The following is a 19,674-nucleotide window of genomic DNA, read 5'->3' as shown; positions in this document are numbered from 1 at the left end:
CTTTTACTGAACTTTCCTAGAAGTGTCAAGAACACCATACGATTAAGGCTGGTCCTCTACGTGAAATGCTTTTCTTGTTCTCTCCCGTGAACAAGCCTTCCAGATCAACTGAAATCCATATCATTACTGTTCACAAATCATGAAGGACTAGTATAATCAGATGCTTTATCTACATTATCTGCCTTTCACAACTGACTGCTATGCATAAAATGCATACTACAACCTTGATCCACAGGCAGCTCAGTGCAGTCCTCTCCTCTTTGTATGTATAAGGTTGGACAACTGCATTCTCCAAGACCATTTATTTGCTTTAACCATTTTCTTCTCCCTCTTTTCTTCCACATCCCTATTTAATGATATAGTGCTGCATCTTCCAGAATCAAACAGCAACAAGGGATAACATGGCACAATTCATTATATAAAGCCCTATTTTGCACCCTGGAGTAGAATCCGTGGGCCAGGTTGAACAAAATGATCAACTAAAATCAGTTAAGTTCCCATCTTATTAGCCTTTTGTAGCTATATTTCAATTTCACCTGGTTTCTCATTCAAACAATTACTAACCCTTACCAGGTTTGATGTAAATCAGTTATTACTTTAACTGCATCTCTAAAAAAAGGTAGCATAATAGCATTTCTAACACTACAGCCTATAGACTTCCTATCGCTACTGCTGCTCAGTAGGATCATGTATTAAAATAATCAATGTGATATTTTACAAAAGTTGCAGGGGGGTCATGCTTCAGCATAAATTACACCAATTAAGCCAACTGAGTGAAAATATGCATCTGGGTTTTCAGTGTGTAATGTAGTACACTTATGCAATAAGTGAAGACAAAGTATTTCTTTGAAACACTATTTGTTTCTTCCACCAGTAAGTATTTTTTTTTGTTTTAAGCCACATTTGCTTGGTCCCATATGTAATAACCTTCCTGTAATACAGAACATAATTAAATATACTTGTCTCAGAAGTACCTTGTGATTTTAAAAATATGGGTTAATCAAGTTAATAGTTTAGACATACCCTACAAGTGAATTCCCTCAGTAATACTAATTGGAAATCAAGAGCTGGCAAATTTTTATATCAAAATACTATTCCCTTTGGATACCACATTGCTATGATGTAGTGGCAACAAGTATAAGCAAAAGCCTCTCTCACTGCAGAAAGCTGGCCCTGCTTCACCCCAAACCAGGACATATGATTATATTAGAGCAAGAATTTGTCAATCAAGTTGAAACATTTATTAAACAACATTCTACTATTTACCAACTTTACAGCTAACTGGTGCAAACAACATTCTTACTGTAATGATTGTGTTAATGCCAACACAAGGCTCTTTTGAATGAGCTCTATACATATTGAGTCACTCCATCCATTGCTTAAGTAACATGACAGATGCCTACAGAAAATAGGTACCATTCTAATTAGAAAGGGGCATATTCAGCTGCTACCATGCAGACCCAGAACAGTAATTGCGTTTGTATAAAAAGAAGGTGCATGTTTTTAGTCAAAAAAGAAAGCATCTTACGAAAAGCTAACTCATACTGTAAACTGGGCAGGAGTATTTAATTAGTCTCTGAAGAACAGTTCTCTAAAGGACAAATACAATAATTATAAGCCAAAAATAAGCTTTGTGCTCCCTCCCAACAAATAGATGTATTGTAGGTGACTGCAGGATAATCAATACTCTAAATTTAAAAGTCTACAGGTGAACAAGTAGAAAACTCAGTCAGCTCATTAATAGCAGTTTTAGTCACTAAAGATGAATACCTGCAAAAGTTAGCCCTCTGACCAGCCCAAATCAGAGCCATCTTATCTTCAAAGTGCCTGGTAGTGAATTCCAAGAACACCGGGCTGGCAGCTCACACAACAGGTTGTGGCAGGGGGAGGAAGGAAGCACGTGCAGGAAGCCAAACAACAAACCGTTTTTTTTCTCTAAAGGAACAGCGGTTAACTGTGCAAACCTTGCTTAATTACACAAGTCCGATGTTTAAACAGGTGTGCAAATATTCAAAGAGATGTCTCCTCTATAACTGCAACTTCATTCATTTCAAGTTACACACCAGTGTGTAAGTCAGGAGGAACACTACCAAACCCTGTTAAGTGAGCTGGGAGACACACCAGCCCCACTGAGAGTCTGGCCCCACTCCCTCTAGGGCAGCGCAGAGGTTCCCCTAAAAGCAATCACTGTATAATTTGAAAAAAGTCAGTGTCATTCACATACCTTAACTCACTACCCTGCTACTGAAGTACCAAGGATTGATTAATTATTTTGTATAACACTCCAATGAAAAGCAGCAAACACCGCACTGAGCAACTCAGTAGGAGTTTTCCAGTATAGTTCCTCCATTTATTAATGTGAAAATTTTACCTAACTCCTATAGTTGCCATTTTCCCTGTTTACTCAAAACTTTTTCAGTTTTACTAAAAGAGGCAAAGGCTGCCAATAGTAGAGACAGAGAGGTTACTTCCTTAAGAAGTGTGATGGCAACATGCAGCTGAATACAGCTCTGTTTTCCCTGTCAGCTGTCTAAAGCACTTCCAACTCCTTTCCTTGAGAATTTAGATGGACAACTCTGAGATGAACTTCACTTTCAGGCTTAGCATGATAAAGAAATCTTTGAGACATGTGGTCTCATTTCCAGGGGTGACAAGTACAACAAACTGTCCTTTCCTGGGCAGCATTTACCCGCAGCTATCCATTCCACAGTTCACATACTTCAAACACTCTCAAATCTCAGAGGTAAAGAATGAATGTTGCTTGATGTTCTTGCTTTTAACACACATCAATCGCAGGGACAATTAGTAAGAAAGCCAGGCACAGACATCTGAACCACAACAGAGGGGCTGGGTAATTAAAGTGAACATTAAGGACTTGAACTCTTCTCTCACCGAGGAGGCTTTGTTTCCACTAACATGTACAAAAGATCAGATGCCCTGTAACTGAGAGGGAAGAAAAAAATAAAAACCCCAAGATTATCTGCTTGAATTTAGGGCTCAAATATTGTCTTCATTGGAACTTTTGTCTTCAATGCATGCTAAGGTCCTGCAGGCCCGTGACACTTTCAATGGCAAGATTGACATCATCTTCAGAGGTCCTGCCGTAGCTTTCAAGTACAGAAGCAGTAAGAATACAAGCTACTTCCAGACAGTCACCATTGTTGTGGAAGGCACAGCAGCAAGCTTAACGTATTCCAAGTGATACATAACTACATAAACACAAAAAACAACAGGCAATTATTACACTGGGTACAGAGAAAGCTCATTCATAGGAACATCTCACCAACAAACAATGCTGCCATGCAGAATACTAGCTAGGTTGTTACAAATACATGTGTCATGAACAACCTTTTGAGCAGTTGCATGTTTATGATGCTGAAAGATCATCTACCTCCTTGCAACATATGGAAGATGGTCTATTTTGATCATGAAACTTGCTACAGAGACACAAAAATCAACTGATTACTGATTCCCAAAGGAACACATCATGAAGGCTTATAAGGATCAATTACTTATATGCCTATGCAATGATTATTGGTTGACTGCAGACCAGGTCCTAAACAACCCATGTTGGTTTATTCTACCAGGCAGCAGTTTCTGCCTGATCCAGTGGAGTCAATCTCACCAAAGAGCTTTGCTGACAGATGAATCCTTGAGACTACAGTTCCTGCAGAGGAAGACTTCAGCCAGCAAAGGCTTCACTGGTTTGTACACAGCCTGTCTGCTTCCATCAGCTAAGAAAAAGGCATGCAATGCTTAAATACTTCACAGTTTGAGACAGACTCTGAGCTCTGGGCAGAATAGAGTGCAAAAAGACCTGCTCTTGCATGGTAAGAAGTACATGACTTGAATCCCACAAGATATTACTGTTTAAAGCTGAAATGTCTAACCAGAGCAAGGCAAAGAACCAAGAGCCACCATGTTAGAAATCTGTCATCCAGCTCTGGAGCAATCACTGTCCACAGTCCAAGTGCCTGTTTTGATTCCACCTTTTCCTGCACTCCCCTACAGCTTCCCTACAGTTACAATTACATCTTGCCCATAAAAGTTCCTATATTATCAGAAGACATAACAGGTCATAATTATAAGGGACATTATTCTGCCTAGCCACTGAAATATCAAATCCCAAAAGATTGTCCCAAGCAAGTAAGAGCAACAAATCTGTTGTCCTAAATTATCCACACAGACTGCGAAACCAATTGGGAGTATCCAAATGTATTAATCTATCTGAACTTCAGCAGTGTACAGAAAACATTTATAGTTGCTTCAAATTGCAGTGCCCAGTACCTAGTGAAACTCTTACCAGTGGGACAGTTTGCATCCCAAGGACCTCACCACTTCCCCTCATCTCCCTTAGTGCAAGGCTTCCTTCCTTGACAGGATGGACTCCTACCAGAAGGAACTGAAGGAAGACTAGTTCAGAATACTTGTTACAAAGGAGGAGAATAACAGGAGGAACTGATGACATCTTAGCATCTCTGAGCCCTGTTTTCTCCAATCACGTGGTTTGGGGAGAAAAAGGTTGTTTCATACAGGTTTAAGAGTCAGGACATAGCAAGCCAGCCCACAAACTCCCCTGCATGCCAAGTTCCACCAGAATGGTTTGGGTCTGCTATAAGACACCAAAGCTCTTCTGAAGAAGAGTTTGTTTCTAGTTGAACTTAAGATCTCACATACAACCAAATTAAAAAAAAAAAATAAGCAGACAAGCTGTCAGCTAGACAACCAATCACTTAAGTTTAACAGTGTTTTACACAAGGGAAAATCTAAATTAGCACAGACATCTCAAATATATTCTTATATCATTATTTTATAGTAATATACACCATTAGTGTTGCGTCCCACACCAAAGCCTAATAAAAAGGCAGGGTGGTAAGTGCAGTATTCATTGATTATCATTGCTTCTGCTGACAAGTAGTTTTATCTACCCTAATGCACAGGTTCCACTTCAGGAGCAAGACATTCAGGCTGATATACCCAGCTTGGATGAGCTATCTGCACTTCCTCAGAAGCTGCATCAGCAACAAGATTATCTTGGAGTGCTTCGTTTTAGTTATCTTTGTATAGACTATTGTTAAGCCAGAAATACATGAAAATACATTACGAACCGTTGTCCACTGAAGCATGACAATCTTATTACTCTCCAGTTCAGCAAGATCAGCTCCTGTGTGATGATTTTTCAGAATTCCTAATCTACAGTATCTTGTCCCAAATTACCCCAGTATCAGCAAGACTTCTGCGATACGTAGGCAGGGAAAGACTACAAAAAAATCATGTAATCGCTATTGCCAAAGCAAGTATTACTTCCACTAGAAAGGCCTCCCACAGTAGTGTTCATGGGAGTCTTAATACGGAGCAGGCATTAGCATGACTGCTTACACTCAGTTTAACCTAAAAACAAGACCACGGTCACATTTAATAAAGCGATAGCATTTTTGCTTCCAAATGCTGTACCCTGGAGCCTTTTCCTAATGCATGCAAACAGAAAGCGCCTTCCCATTTGTTCTCTATTCATGCAATCCCTACAGAAAGGGGAACAGACTCCTGGCTATTTTTCAGTAACAAATACATTAGACAAAGCCTGTTTAGAAACAGCACTAAAAGCTCTGTAGGCATGATATTGTTTCAGCACGCTCTGATATTGTCAGGTCATCACTATAGAAATATGCCCTTGCTTTTCAGTAGCCCTGCTGGCAAGAACAACTTAATAGAAAAGAGCTGACTGGAACAGTTAACCTAGAAATACTACGGTCAAATAAAGAAAGCTTAGTACCACATTTAGTTACTGTGCAAACCCAAAATAGGCTTCACAGTAAATATACTTTTTAAAGTCATCTTCATATCAATGCTGTATCTAAACAAGGCACGGAAGTTACTTAGCTGTCTAAAAGCCAGGGTGCTAACTTGAGTTTTAAGTCATTATTTAATTCCAAGTGTCACCACAACTTAAGCAGCTACTGTTTTCTAGTAACAAGCAGGGGGGTGTTAGGGAAAATGAATGCTTACATTTCTCTCAAAATTGAGCAAACATCTGCACAGTCCACAAACTATATGGAGAGGCACTATTATAGTTCTTAAGCTCTACTGGGGTCAATTTAAGATAATTTCTTACTCTTCTACCCTTTTCTACAGTCCACCAGCAGACAGTGAGGTCTGTAGCACTGAGCAGAAGGCTATACACACAATTGTAAACAGCAAGATACTTCAGGTAGTGTGATTTAGTGTACATGCCACCTCCGAGTCCTGAATGACACCTGCTCTGACTCCACCCTCACTCAAACTACACAAAGAATCAAAATAATTTAGTCTATTCCTGTTCACATATTTCTCTGAACAGAGATCGACAGTGGAAGAACAAGTAGAAATGCGGAGTCACAAGGGAATATACACCGCTGAATAGAGACCAATATTTATTTAACAAATATGTGGGAAAGCAGCTTTGTTTGCATGAAGTCAGATTCCATTTAAGATTTGGCTCTGGTGTCTGAAAGTCTCTTAAACAGTAACTTCACCTAAAAAGAAGAAAAAGACCAGTTTAATTCCCCTGCTGTGTTGCTACTGATGATGTATGAAATCCATCATGATGCTAAAAAAAACAACCCACAAACTACAACAATTTCAGTGTGCCTGAGAGCTCAGCATGCAGCAGGTAGAAGGGCACTAGAACTCTCACATCTGCTCTTTTTTCATCCATACATTTCATCTAGGCAAAATTACACAGTTAAGCTGTCCAGGTGCTCTGGCCCAAGGAGTAGCCCACTAAGACCAAAGATGCAGCAGCTTCAAATACATTGGCAAAATCTGGAAACACAACATCAACACCAGGCATACAATACCTGTTACTTCTGTGAGTTTTAATGGCTAAAACAATCCTTCTGTAGCTGTACCCAAGCCACTGTCATTGTGATAGATTACACTGTCAGCAACACTATCAACAACTATTTCCTGCATTGCAGGAAAATTATTTGCTGTTTTACAAGAAATATGTAACATTGAGTATTTTTTTGCAATTAAGAACAGGATCTACCTAGAACTGAAAAGAGTTAGCAGAGGATTAGTTTAACACGTGATTGTTTGTACCATTCAGAATATAATACATCCCCTTGAATTCCAAAATGCTTTTCTGCAGTCGGGCAAGTGATCTGTTTGCATGACAACAGAAGAAATTTCTAAACATAATACAAACACTATCATAAACAGCCACCACATCTGAACTCCACTAGGAACAGAACAGAACACAAGTCTACCTAAAGAAAAAAGGTACATCTTAGTGCAAAAGGAATGCTGGTCTACAGCATAAGAGCAGAGAAATGCACTTGCATGTAGACTACTATTCACATTTTCAGCAGCAGATCACAGTGAACACCAGCTGACAACTAGGACCATGCAGCTGCTCACTCCCTTTTGTCTCTCCCCAATGGGATGAGGTGAAGAATGGGAAAAATAAGGAAGACTCATGGGTTGAGATAAAGACAGTTTAACAGGTAAAGCAAGAGCCACACACATAAACAAAGCAAAATGAGGAATTAATTCACTGCTTCCCATCGACAGGCAGGTGCTCAGCCATCCCCAGGAAAGCAGGGCTTCATCGTGTGTAACAGCTACTTGCAAAGACAAGCACCGTCACTCCACACATCCCCCACTTCCTCTTCCTTCCCCAGTTTTATATACTGAGCATAGTGTCACATGGTACAGAATGTCCCTTTGGTCAGTTGGGGTCAGCTGTCCTGGCTGTGTCTCTCCCAGCTTCTTGTGCACCCCAGCCCACTCTGTTGGGATGGTGCGAGGAGCAGAAAAGGCCTCAAGAGCTCAGCAACAACCAAAAACATCAGTGTGTTAACACCATTCTCATCCCAAATCCAAAAAAACAGTGCTACACTAGCTGCCAGCAAGAAAGTCAACTCCATCCCAGCCCAAGCCACGACATCATGTTACAAGGGTCAATACTAATTAGCTATTGATACCAGCAACTCATATTTCAGCAGCAGGGGCTCACTAAGCATCAGTGAGAACCTTCTCACCCATTCAAAAAAAGCACCAACTGTTCTAAATCACAAGTGGCTTCTACTGTACCTATTTACACATCAAGAACGCAATGCACTTTGCTTTCATTTGCAACATACAGCTGAAATTCAAGAAGAATCCAGACTGCACCTACACCCTTGTCACCAGCAAGCATCCTGCAGGCGTTCATGGGACACTCTGGGATTACAGATACACAGCAGCCTGTTTAACACAGGACTTGTGGTGCAACTAGAAACCTCGTTCCAGTCTTCACTGCTAAATTCCTAGTGGTGGTGCTTCTGCCTTAAACAAGAAATTCCTTCTCAGTTTGCTCGAGTTTTAAGACCCTGTACAGATTAGAAGTGGAAACCAAAGGCTTCTTGCTCATTATCTCTTTTAACACAATTTAGCTTTTACCTGTATGAAAGGCAAGTCTTTTAATGCAGAATTTTCTGGATATTGGAATGCATCTTTTGGGATCTCCCTATTAGATCAGGCCACCAAATTCTGTTCTGATGAGAAAGTTTTAATAAATCTTGAATCCAGAATTCTTGTTGAAGAGCACAGAAGTAGAATTTTTCCCTTCTTGGCTGCTGCTCTGCCCCATCCTCCTCCTCAAGCCACATACTGAGGTTGAACTTGGGAGTCCCGATTCAGAAATAAATCAGACTTGCACCAGGATGCATTGACATGCTTTGAATATAAGAATATTACATAGCATAGAGCGACAGCAACACATGAGGAAAATTTGGAGACAATTGCAAATGTCCTTCAACGTTATTTCAGCACTTTTGTGCTTCCTGGATCAAGAAACCAGAAGTTCCAACTACATTTGCATCAACATTAACAGATATGCAATAACTGAGAGCCTCAAATCACTTAACAAGTGATATTTACTACATACGTTAGAAGAATTTTTCAGTAGTGTTACACATGCAGTAGAAGCCACTGACTCAATTCCTGTATTAAAAAAACAACATCAAGGAACTGTATTTACATGAAAGCCAGATCTGTAGCACATTCTCACTTTAAGCAAAATAAACCACTCTTCACCTGCCACTGAGTATATATTAGGAAAATGGTTCATGCCATTAGTTTGATTAGCTCAGAAGTACTGACACTACATTCAAACCCCTATCATATCCCATCCATATTCCTGTGTTTTTACAAGGCAATAGGCAAATTTCAGTTCAAACTGTAAGGCAAAGACTCTGAGTCACCTCCCCCACCATTCAGGTAACCACATTATAAATCTAACTTAGTAATTTAAGCAATCAGAGAAACTTACATAGTAAAAAAAAAAAACTGAAATCCAACATTTCAAGTCAAAACCACCAGCCAGGCTGGCACGCCTGCTAAACACTTAATTTCAAACTGTGCTGATCATCTACATAGTGAGTGTACAAACTATTATAATTGCTCACACTGATTCAAGCCAGTAGCAGAAGAGTTAGAGGCTGAAAACATTAACGATCCAATACCATTTTGTGTTTCATGCCTGAATTAGAAGGAAAACCCAGTATTTTAAAGAAGTGCAAGGAAAGCCTTTTTCCACAGCTCATTGGAAAGAAGGGTGAAAAAGCTGTCTGGTGTTTCCACAGAAGGCTGGTTACTATCTCACACTGTCTGTAGCCAGAGCTATCTTAGGTTTATGAAGGCTGTTAGTTGACTTCAATCCCCAAACACAGAGTGCCTGAGAATAGATTTAATTACTGCCTTTAAGTGACACAAAGCTGTGTACACAGCAGCTGGAAGTTTTCGAAACAGATTTCTTACCAAAGTTTAGTATTAAATACAGAAATGTTCCTATTAATAAACAGATAAATATTTAATTTATGTACACCAAACAAATCAAAACAGGTACTACTTAGCTTTCATAAAAGCTACAGCTGTGTTGGACAAAATAGTTTTTTTTTAAAGCTTCTAAGATGTTTCAGCTGAAAATGGAGCACCATGTACCTGTTATTAGGAAGTCTGAGGAGATACACACACAGAAAGTTTTTAAAACTTAACACAGCAAGGATGAAATCTCTTCTACCTGCATTAGAAGCTGTTATGTTCCTACAGAAGGAATCACTGCTACAGCAATGTAATAAAGAACAGTGACAGCCATATATATATACACATGTAAAGGGGCCAAGCTAAATCCAGCCAACACCACACAGCTTTACAGCACTAGATTTTGACGTAATTTGTGACAAAGTTTGAAAGGCCGAAAAAAAACCTCAGCCCTTGCTGCTCTACATGTTCTCATAATCTCACTTATTTACACCAGAAAGTTTAAGGAAAAAAAGAAAAAAAAACAAACTACAAAAATCAGAGAACAGTTCTTCCTTCTACATCCTCACACTTTAAGACTTTGGGAAGTATAAATGCCTCACCCCATCTTGTCATCCAGTAGCTTTTGCAATGGCACTATATACTATGTAGAAGTGCTATTAGGGAATTTCTCTTATCTTGTCCAAAATTTAAAAACGTTGGTACTTTTTCCTTTTGCTCCCACACAGAAACGAATCTAGGAAGTCACTTCTAACTCTTTTGGGGAGAGAGGCACTGTTAAAGAGCTCAAGATGCTTAGAATATCTTCAACAAAAATCCATACTACTGACCTACCTTCCCCCACCCTCTGCACTACCATTTCTTGCTGCACTTCATCTAGTTTTGAGCAAGCTATTCCACCCTACCCCTTAATTCAGAAAGCTTCCTATGAACATCCACAAATTGCCATTGCTGTTCGGAGGATCCTCGATGATTACCAAAAAAGTGACAGTCGGAAGTCACATGTTTTACAACAAGTTGTTTTATTACCCCCTTCAGTTGAATTTCCATAAGCATTTACGTACAGGTGCTTATCTGTTTACACAGTGCCTTGTGCTGTGGTACACCGATGCTTCCTACGGAGACAGAAAGCCTTCAGATCCAATAGTACTGAGAAATCCAGAAGCTGGACACGGCAAGAAAGTCCAAGGACAATGCAGATTTGCAGTTCCTCAAGAGCAACTCTAATATACGTACGCAAGTGAGGAAATTGGGCTTGTAATATCTGAGTAACGGTGCCTTGTGTGGAGTCCATGAATCCATGAAATAAGTCACCACTCATACTCCACACAAGGCACCGTTACTCAGATATTACAAGCCCAAATCACCTTTGCCTTCATTCCCACTAGACTTAGGGAAGAAAGCTAATCCAGAGGATGGAGAACTCGCATCCAAAGCCTGTCACCCTTTTAAAAGTCAAAAGGTATCAAAGCTTTCTTACCGTGCAGGAGCAAGTTATTAAAAAGTGAATGTAATTTCCAAACAACACTAAGGAGCTAATATTCCTCATCAGGTGATACAAACACCTCTCCCACCACCCTACCTGCTTTTTGTCCTGTCCCTCCCACACCAGAATTCCTTATGACTCAAGCTGCCTTTGTCAGGAGGTAAAGCTGCAAAAAGCTTACAGTTATCAGGAAATGGCTTCCAGACAACAACTTGGACACAACAGCTTGCTCAGGTGTTGCCAGTAGGGCTATCAGGAAAAGTTCTTGGTCACTGAGTCACACACAACTTTTTCATAAGATTAAGCCAGATCAGAACCGAAACCCTTAAGGAACACCTAAACTGGAGGTTCTGCCAACCCTCCATTCCCTGCTTTTCTTTCTGTAAAGCAGAAAAAGCACAAGTAGTCTATCCACAGAAAACGGTCGAACTCAGCTCATAATTAGTCAAGGAAAAATAAAAATAAAGTGAGAAAACATTCAATGTTGCTGCCCACATAACAAAAAGCAAGACACGAAGCAAATCTGTCACTTTAACTACTCCTAAACCACAGGCTTTCCTACACAAATATATAATAAGTCAAAGTTGAGGAAAAAATCCTGTATAAGTTGCTGCACTACCCAGAACACCAGCATCCTTCCAGAGGATATTCTTAAAATTGCCCTTGGTAATACACACAATAAACCAGCTAATAGAAATCATCATTTCAGCAGGATATACACTTCCTTTCTTTTCACAAAGGCACTCATTGTGTAAACCATTCTTTGAACAATAACCCAAACATCTGCATTAACAGACAGAAGCCGGCTAAATAATGCTCCTCCTCATTCATGACAGGAGCCATCTGTTCACCTAGCTAATGCAGGGCAAGCATGGCAGGCACCGCCACAACTTGCTTCTGTTATGCATCCTTATATTCCATGTTTCAGTGCACATCAGTTGTGTTTCTGAACTGCAACAATGGCATTAATGATACCAACAGAAGTCTTGAACACACATGCTTGCAACAAAAGGCTCCAAATGACAAAGAAAAAGGCTTTGAGCAACCTGGTCTAGAGGGAGGTGTCCCTGCCCATGGGAAGGTGGTTGGAACTCTATGATCTTCAGGGTCCCTCCCAACTCTAATTGTTCTATGATTCTATGAGAACTCCCTTTGGTCTTCAATTAAAGAAGAGAAGTGGACCATAGTCTTGAATGTATAAGGATGTAAGTTTGCGAACTCCATAGTTACTTCTGTACTATTAGACTTACTTTTTCTCTTCTTCCTTCCTATATTTTTTTTGCCTTCCTCCTATTTAGTCCAGTTATTCTTACAACTGGATGCTGCTGCTTTTCAAGAAAATGTTCACATAGCCAGTTCTACCCAAATCCCACAAAAGCTTTTGCCAGGTTAATCCTTATGTCTCCAAGAATACTGGATTAGGACCTATTATTCCAAAATTCAGTGGTCCTACGAGAGCGGCAAGTGAAGACCTTTTTAAGCATCTCACCCGTGCAGCTCCACGAGCTCCCAGCTCTCACTGCTGTTGATACAAGAAGCTCAGCCCTTGCTGCTGCTGGACCCTCCTTGTTGCCATCCAGCCCCTGGCACCCACTCTGGGCCACGAACCCCGCTGCCTCGACAGGAGCCCGCTGTGTTGGAACCGGGTCTGGGCAGGGACAGGAGGCGGGGAGAGGGACCAGAGGGACCCGCGGGGTGCGCAGGCTGCCGCGGGGAAGGGGAGAAGCGGGGATGGCTCCGTACCTGACCCAGTTGTCGCGGAACTTGCTCTGCTGGGGCTGGTTCAAGTAAATGGTGCGGGCTGGTGCCTCGTCCAGATCCGCCGAGGACGTGGCTCCGGACATCTCATCATCCGCCTTCTTATAGCCCGAGGGGGAACAGACCGGTCCTGCGGGGAGAGCGCAGAGGGGATGCGATCAGCGAGGGGCTGCTCCCGCCGGAGCCGGCCCCGCAGCTCCCGGGGCCGCGGCAGCTCCCGGCGGGGCCGGGCCGCGGGGAAGGGAAGGGCCGGGGGCGGGCGGCGAGCGGCGGCTGGACGGGAACGGCCCCCGCCAGGAACCGGCGGGCACCGAGGGGCCGGCACCCCCCCGCCTCCGAGCGCTCCGGTGCGGGACAGCCCGGGCGGGCAGGGGCAGTGCGGGCAGGCGGCGGCAGTAACGGCCCGCAACCGCCGCGGGGCTCCCGGTGCCTCCGGCTGCGTGGGGCCAACCGGGCCCGCATCCCCGCCCGGCCTCGGGCAGGTCCCCGCGGGCACGGCCCCTTACACCCCTGCCCGCACCGCCTGGCTTTGCCCTAAGAGAAAGCCAAAATGTGAGGGAAAGGAGCCATTTCCCTGGCAAACCTGGGAACGGGACCAGAGTGGCTGGGAACAGATTTATCACCTTCCTTTTCCACCCTGAGCCATGGTGACACTATACATTACTTCAGCTGTAAGTGTAACAGATAAGAATTATCAGTTTATGAAATAACCCATGGATTTACAAGCTGGCACAGGTGGCTCTAGATGAGAGTAAGACAACTTGTTCCATAAGAATCTAGTAAAAGTGCTATTTTACAGTTATTTGAAAAGCCCACTCAAAGATAACATTGAGAAGCAACTACTGTAAAGCCAAATGCAGCCGCTATTTCCAATTTCTGTGCAGCGTTAAGATTACACTGCAACAAACTGCAATCTCATTAGACAATGGAAAAAGAAAAAAAGACAATTATCAGTGAACAGAGGAAAGCCTCTGAAATTATGTTCTTCTTAACTACAGCTTGAGGGAAAAGCTTCAGTCCTAATACAACCTTACTGTACTGCACACTTCAGTTCTCACACATTACCAGTACTTGTTTTTTTTAAAAAAAAAGACTATAGATCTACGTTAACATCCTCCTCTTAAATCCCAGACTTCCTGAATGATTGGTTCTTTATTGTCAGTGCAACCAGGCTCTGAATCCTCTAGACGTTAGCCACTGGAGGGCAACATTACCCATTCATCTTACAGACCCAGTACCCAAAAAAAACACAACCCAACTTTGCAATGCTAGTAGCTGGCCAATAAAACTAACATAATTAAACTAAAACACTTTCAACGGCAGCATCTTTCCCCAATGCAAGTGTTTCACATTGTAAATTCATACTTTGGAGGCATTAAGCTGAACTTGCAAGTGTAGGGCTAATAAATTGATTTTCTTTCATTTCAGTTGACACTAATTTAGACAGCAAAAATACGCCAGCTTGCTAGTATTTACTTTGTGAAAAAGGATATAAATTTAGGAAGCAAAATATGTAAGACTATACATTATGCAAGACTATGCCATTACAATACTGTATTAGGTTACTCAGCCTGAAGAAACTTGCCACAACAGAGAGGACTACTCAACCTTGTGAGTAGGTATTTTCCCCTTCAGAAAAACAAAGCTAAGAGCACAACTGGATACTTACTGTTCTTTCTCATTGATTTCATGTTGTGTAACTGCAAAGGAGATCAAACAGCAGTACTTTTAAGAGCATTAAGTGCAAGGAAGCAGCTTTCATCTGTTTTCCTAGTCAAGCTCCAGAACAGAAGTGCAATTATTCTAGAACAAAGCTGTAAAAATTGGAGGGTTTTTTTTTCCCCAGAGACCTTATTTGTTTCACTTTTTCACAACACTCTGGTGCTTGAAGTCTTCCCTGCCAAGTATCATGAAGCCGTCCCACAACTTGAAGGATTAACTGAGTTGATACAGCTAATAAAGTTCTGAAGTATTTAGGTTTACTTACTGCACTATGCTCTTGACTGCTTGCTCCAAGATGCCGCAAGGACAATAGCATTTGCCTTATTTTTTTTTCCAGAGGCACTGAAATATTTTCCAAGCAGGCTTGTGAGTGTAGAAACATCTGTGCTAAGAAGGTTTTAATTTTTGAAAGTGGCTCAAGTCAGCTGTCTCAACTCTTAGTGGAATAAGCCTCATTTTGGAAGATTATCCAGTAATCCTGCCCATCAGGAATGCCTTGCACCTTCCTCCCATATTACTAAGCAGATCAGAGTCAGAAGCCTGCAGACAGTGACCTCTGGCTACTGGCTGTGGATGTTTTCCTTCCCCACATTTAGAAAGGTTAAGGAGCCCTGATCTTATGAGGGGCTCCTGGTGGGTGGAAGTCCCAGAGGCTATACCACCTTCAGAAGGCATCCCCCTCAAGACAACCTCAACACTTGCAGACCTTCACTTCAGCCACCTGAAAGTCACTTCATCTCTGCTCCTTGTTTGATGGATATGGATAAAAACAGCACAGCTTTGACCAACTCCACCAATGGTGGAATTTTAAACTGGTGTGAGCAGCTCTTATTCAGCAGTGTCTACTTACCTGTATCCAAAGGAATCAGTCCCATTGACTTCATTTTAGGGTAGACCAAATTTTCACTCCGGGAAGGTTTTTCTTCCACAAGAACTGCATCTTCTGTTACTCACCCAAGGACTTGCAACACTGCCATGCAATTTATTTTGGATAAAACTATTCATGCTTCAAGGAGCACGTTAACAGTAGACCACTGTACCTCATAGCCTGTTCATTCAGTATGTTTAGCTACATCTGACTTCAGAGCTAACTACATCAGTCTTAAGTCTGTATCATCTCACACTTACATCCTCTATACAGATGAATGTAAATTCATTGTGTCAAGTTTAGAAGTCAAGACAACTTGTTAAAAGGAAGCTGATTCTACAAAAATAACCTAGCATGGGTTTGGTGTGCTAGCAGGGCAGCTCTCTTCACTTGCTGAAGACATTGTTTGGCTTAGCTTATATCTCCTGAGCTCTGCCTCTTCACACTATTCCCCTGACCAAAAAAAAAGTCACAAAAATCCAATGCTAGTGTCACCACCTACTCTGCTCTCAGCTTGGTAACTTGCACTTCAGGGAGAAGAGAACACAGAATTTTTGTCCTGGCCAAAAGTTGTCAGGAACAGAATCAAGACATGTCATTAAATGATTATTTCCACTCATCTTCAGGAAAGAAACCTTGAGAAGTCTCAGTCAACTTGAGCAGAGCAGAAAACATCAAAAAGTAAACAAAAGAGCCTGACAAAAAAAAAAACCAACAGTACAAACTTGGGGATAAAGAGCTAGTAAAGCAACATGATTACAGTAAAACACTATGACTGCTACCTGTTTTTATGGAACTTAGATCCTTATGGAATTTAAGGAATGTCCAATACATCTGGCTTCAACTCAGAGGCATGAAATACTCACTGCTGGTGTCTAATACTGTTTCCCACTGTGCTTTACAAGTTCCATGAGTCAGATGAGTTATAAACTCCCTTTTATAAAGCCCATTAGTTTCTTCAAGGCTCTTACTTCACACTATTTAACAAGTTTATTTTCTAAAAAAAGATGGGATTAAAGCTTGACAAAAATATCATAGGTTTCTCTCATCATTAAAAGAAGCCAGGCTTGATGCCCTGACAAATTCACATTGCATTTGTTATCACTTGAAAAGCAAGAAATTATAGTTTAATACTCTTACTTCACTGGGCCTGCAAAGATGACATTTCCCATGTACATCTGTCTCCTTAATGTCCGATCAGTAATAATAATAGCTTCTCTATGATTGAGTAAATAAAGTGTTGTGAATTCTGTAGTGTTTTTAAAGATGAGTCACTTGGGATCCTTGCCAACTGTCAGAAGTCACAGGAGAACTCTTACTGAAATTGTACTTTTCTCTTAAGTAGATTAGCTAGCTAGTTACTACTTCTGTCTATCTTGGTGAAGTGCTTGATGACTCTAACATGTGTTCCATTTTTAAGAACAAGTGATAATAGAGCAATTAAGCACCTCACCAAGACAGAACCACAAGCTATGAGAAAGGCAGGTTTGTAATGAAGAAATTCAGACAGGCTTCATTGTATCAAGTTTAGAACCCAAAGCAATACTGAGGGTCACAGCCAAGAATCATCCTACTGATTCTGCACACTGTTTGCAGGACTAGGATCTAGCAGAACAACAGACTGAGCCAAAGCAGCTGACCTTGCTTGAGCAGAGTTGGACTACAGTCTCCAGAAGTCCTTTCTAACCTCAACTTCTCTGTGATTCTAATCTTAGACAGTCACAAGTCAAAGTTTAAGTAGCCTTACAGAGTTTGTGTCCCCCCAACTGTATTAAGTGGCAGTTTTCAACTAAGAGACATTTGAAAGACAGCTTTCCTCAGAATGAAAAAGAACCTCACCAAAAGCCTCCAAACTTTGCCATTCAGAGAGCACATAGTATTATTGTTATAGGCATAGGCTCAAAGTAGGAGTTAACAAACTGAACATGAGAAGTTAAGACCCATATTTAGCTTGGTAGCAGACAAGTTTGGACTTTTGCCTGCACTGAAATGCAAAGTCTGCTCTTACCAAGCCACCCCAGATTCAGTGACTCACTGTCATTTTCTTGGGATAACATCCTTTTCACAGGATTACCTTCACAAACCAAGTACCAAAAGTGACACCAAATGAGAAATTCTGTAGTTGAGAATTGTCAACAAGTGATATAAACAGTGACTTTGAAGCTTTGCTGAGTTGTTTTTACCTAAAATACTTTTTTTTTTCTTGCACTCTTTCATTAGCTGCCTTCACTGTTCAACAGAAATGCACTTGAGAGTGAATCTAAAAGTGCATAAAGGTAAGAGTTCAAAACAGGCATAGCACAGCATGCTCTCACAGGAGATGCAGGGCATGAACTCAGCTACCAGGTCCTCCAGGAAAGCTTTGTTCCCACCTGGACTGGAATACCTTAACCTTGACTTATAACCAGTTCACATAAAAAAAATAATTCATGAACAGAAGTAAGATTTTGTCTTCTAGAATTTAGACAACATCTACAGGGTTCAACACTACAAGTGTAAGCAAGTGCTCTGACATACTCCAGCTGGAAGAAAGGAAGTTCTGGAATAATTCACAGTAGAAGTTTTATTTTCCAGTTCTTCTATTATTAAGAGTAATCTTAAACATGCTTCCTTCTTTGTAGACACGAGTCCTGCAAAGAAAGATATCTTTAGATCATCTGCATGCAAGTACCAGGGTTCATAATAGTAACAGTCTTCAAGTTAATACTGCAGTTGCAAAACACCTCTCACTTCTCTCTGGAATTATGCAAGAGGTGCTCTGCTTGAAGTTATTAGAGATGTAACAGCTCTTTCATTTGCTAAAGGAGAAACAAGCATGGCATAGTATACCTGGACCAGATGACGTTTCCCCTGTAGCTTAGGAATAAAGCAAGTTGCATCAAGAAAAGCAGCTACTGTTTTCTGAAAAACTATTGCTAAGTAATATATATTTAGTAAGCGGTTATTTTAGATCTGCTTTACTTCAAGCTGTTTTCATGTTCTATACATAGCACCATGGATGATAGTAACATGTATCTTCCAATAACTTAAAGCTTTCAGCAGATAGTTAAGTAGTCTGGTATTCAATTAACTTCGTTCATGTTTCCATAATCAATCCCATCCATTTTAGTAGGAAGTTGTAAAGCAGAGAAGAGCATCCCTTTCCTCAGCTTTCCCAAGGGCTTGGGGCTTTAGGCCAGGCAGAACTTCTGTAAAGGCCATTTACTAAAAACAATGTTTTCTACGTGATAGTAACAAGATTCCCACAGGAATACAAATGGCAAGTAGGAAAATGGAGCAAAGTACTGTATATTTTAGCCTAGGAGTTCACTAGCACTGAGCTTCTGCTCTAGTAGTGTCAAATCAGGTTAGAGGAAAAAGAGTTACCTAAAAAGGAAATTGTGTCAGTTCTGCTAACATGAGCAGTCAGAGTCTTCTTAGACTTTTTAGACGGTTGCTAGCTACAGTATGCACAGTACACAAGGAAACACTTGTGACACTGGAAGCAAGAGCTATTCCTCTATCTCCTTCATTCCAGCCTCTAGGAACGTTTCAACAGACCTTTTACACTAATAGGACAGGAGGTTTGCCACCATGCAACACTAACAAAGTGGACAACAATTTAGTACAGTTAAAGGCCTGCATTAGCATTTCAGTAATTAGGTGGCCACTCAGTCAGATCAAGCCCCTCCAGTTACCAGCTTGTACAGCAAGACATACAAGCAGCATTATATGCAAATCCCTGGGAAGGTAATGGTTTTCTTACAGGCTAGGGACAATATAAAGCAGAAAAGCTGGGAGTGACCACAGTTCTAACACTGTAACTGGTAGGTACATTCTCCAAATGCCTAAAATTGTTTTGGGGTTTTTTTATTATAGTGAAATAGTTTCATGTTCCAGCAGCACTACCAGGCTACTGAATGAGCAAACAAATATCAAGTTAGATTTCTTCCACAAGATCTCATTCTTAAAAGGTAAACCTGAATTTATGTCTGTCAACAGCTAAAACTATAGTGGAAAGACTTTGTGTTCAGGTCAAGCAACTTGAGATTGCTGTGGAACAGTCCTATTACAAGTC

The 19,674-nt window shown here is 41.1% G+C and overlaps 1 protein-coding gene across 1 annotated transcript in view; it reads right to left on the bottom strand.

The window, feature by feature from the left end:
* Positions 1–19,674, bottom strand: part of ATP8A2 (ATPase, aminophospholipid transporter, class I, type 8A, member 2) — a 310,676-nt gene that overhangs the window by 286,706 nt on the left and 4,296 nt on the right. The window contains exon 2 of the mRNA XM_014966066.1: positions 13,013–13,157. Coding sequence (XP_014821552.1) covers positions 13,013–13,157 — 145 coding nt within the window. The remainder of the gene's footprint in view (positions 1–13,012; positions 13,158–19,674) is intronic.

This window comes from Calidris pugnax, unplaced genomic scaffold (genome assembly GCF_001431845.1).
Source record: "Calidris pugnax isolate Ruff unplaced genomic scaffold, ASM143184v1 scaffold20, whole genome shotgun sequence".
Taxonomy (NCBI): domain Eukaryota; kingdom Metazoa; phylum Chordata; class Aves; order Charadriiformes; family Scolopacidae; genus Calidris; species Calidris pugnax.
The sequence above is the reverse complement of the archived record's forward strand: the minus strand, read 5'-3'. Positions and strand labels throughout refer to the sequence as shown.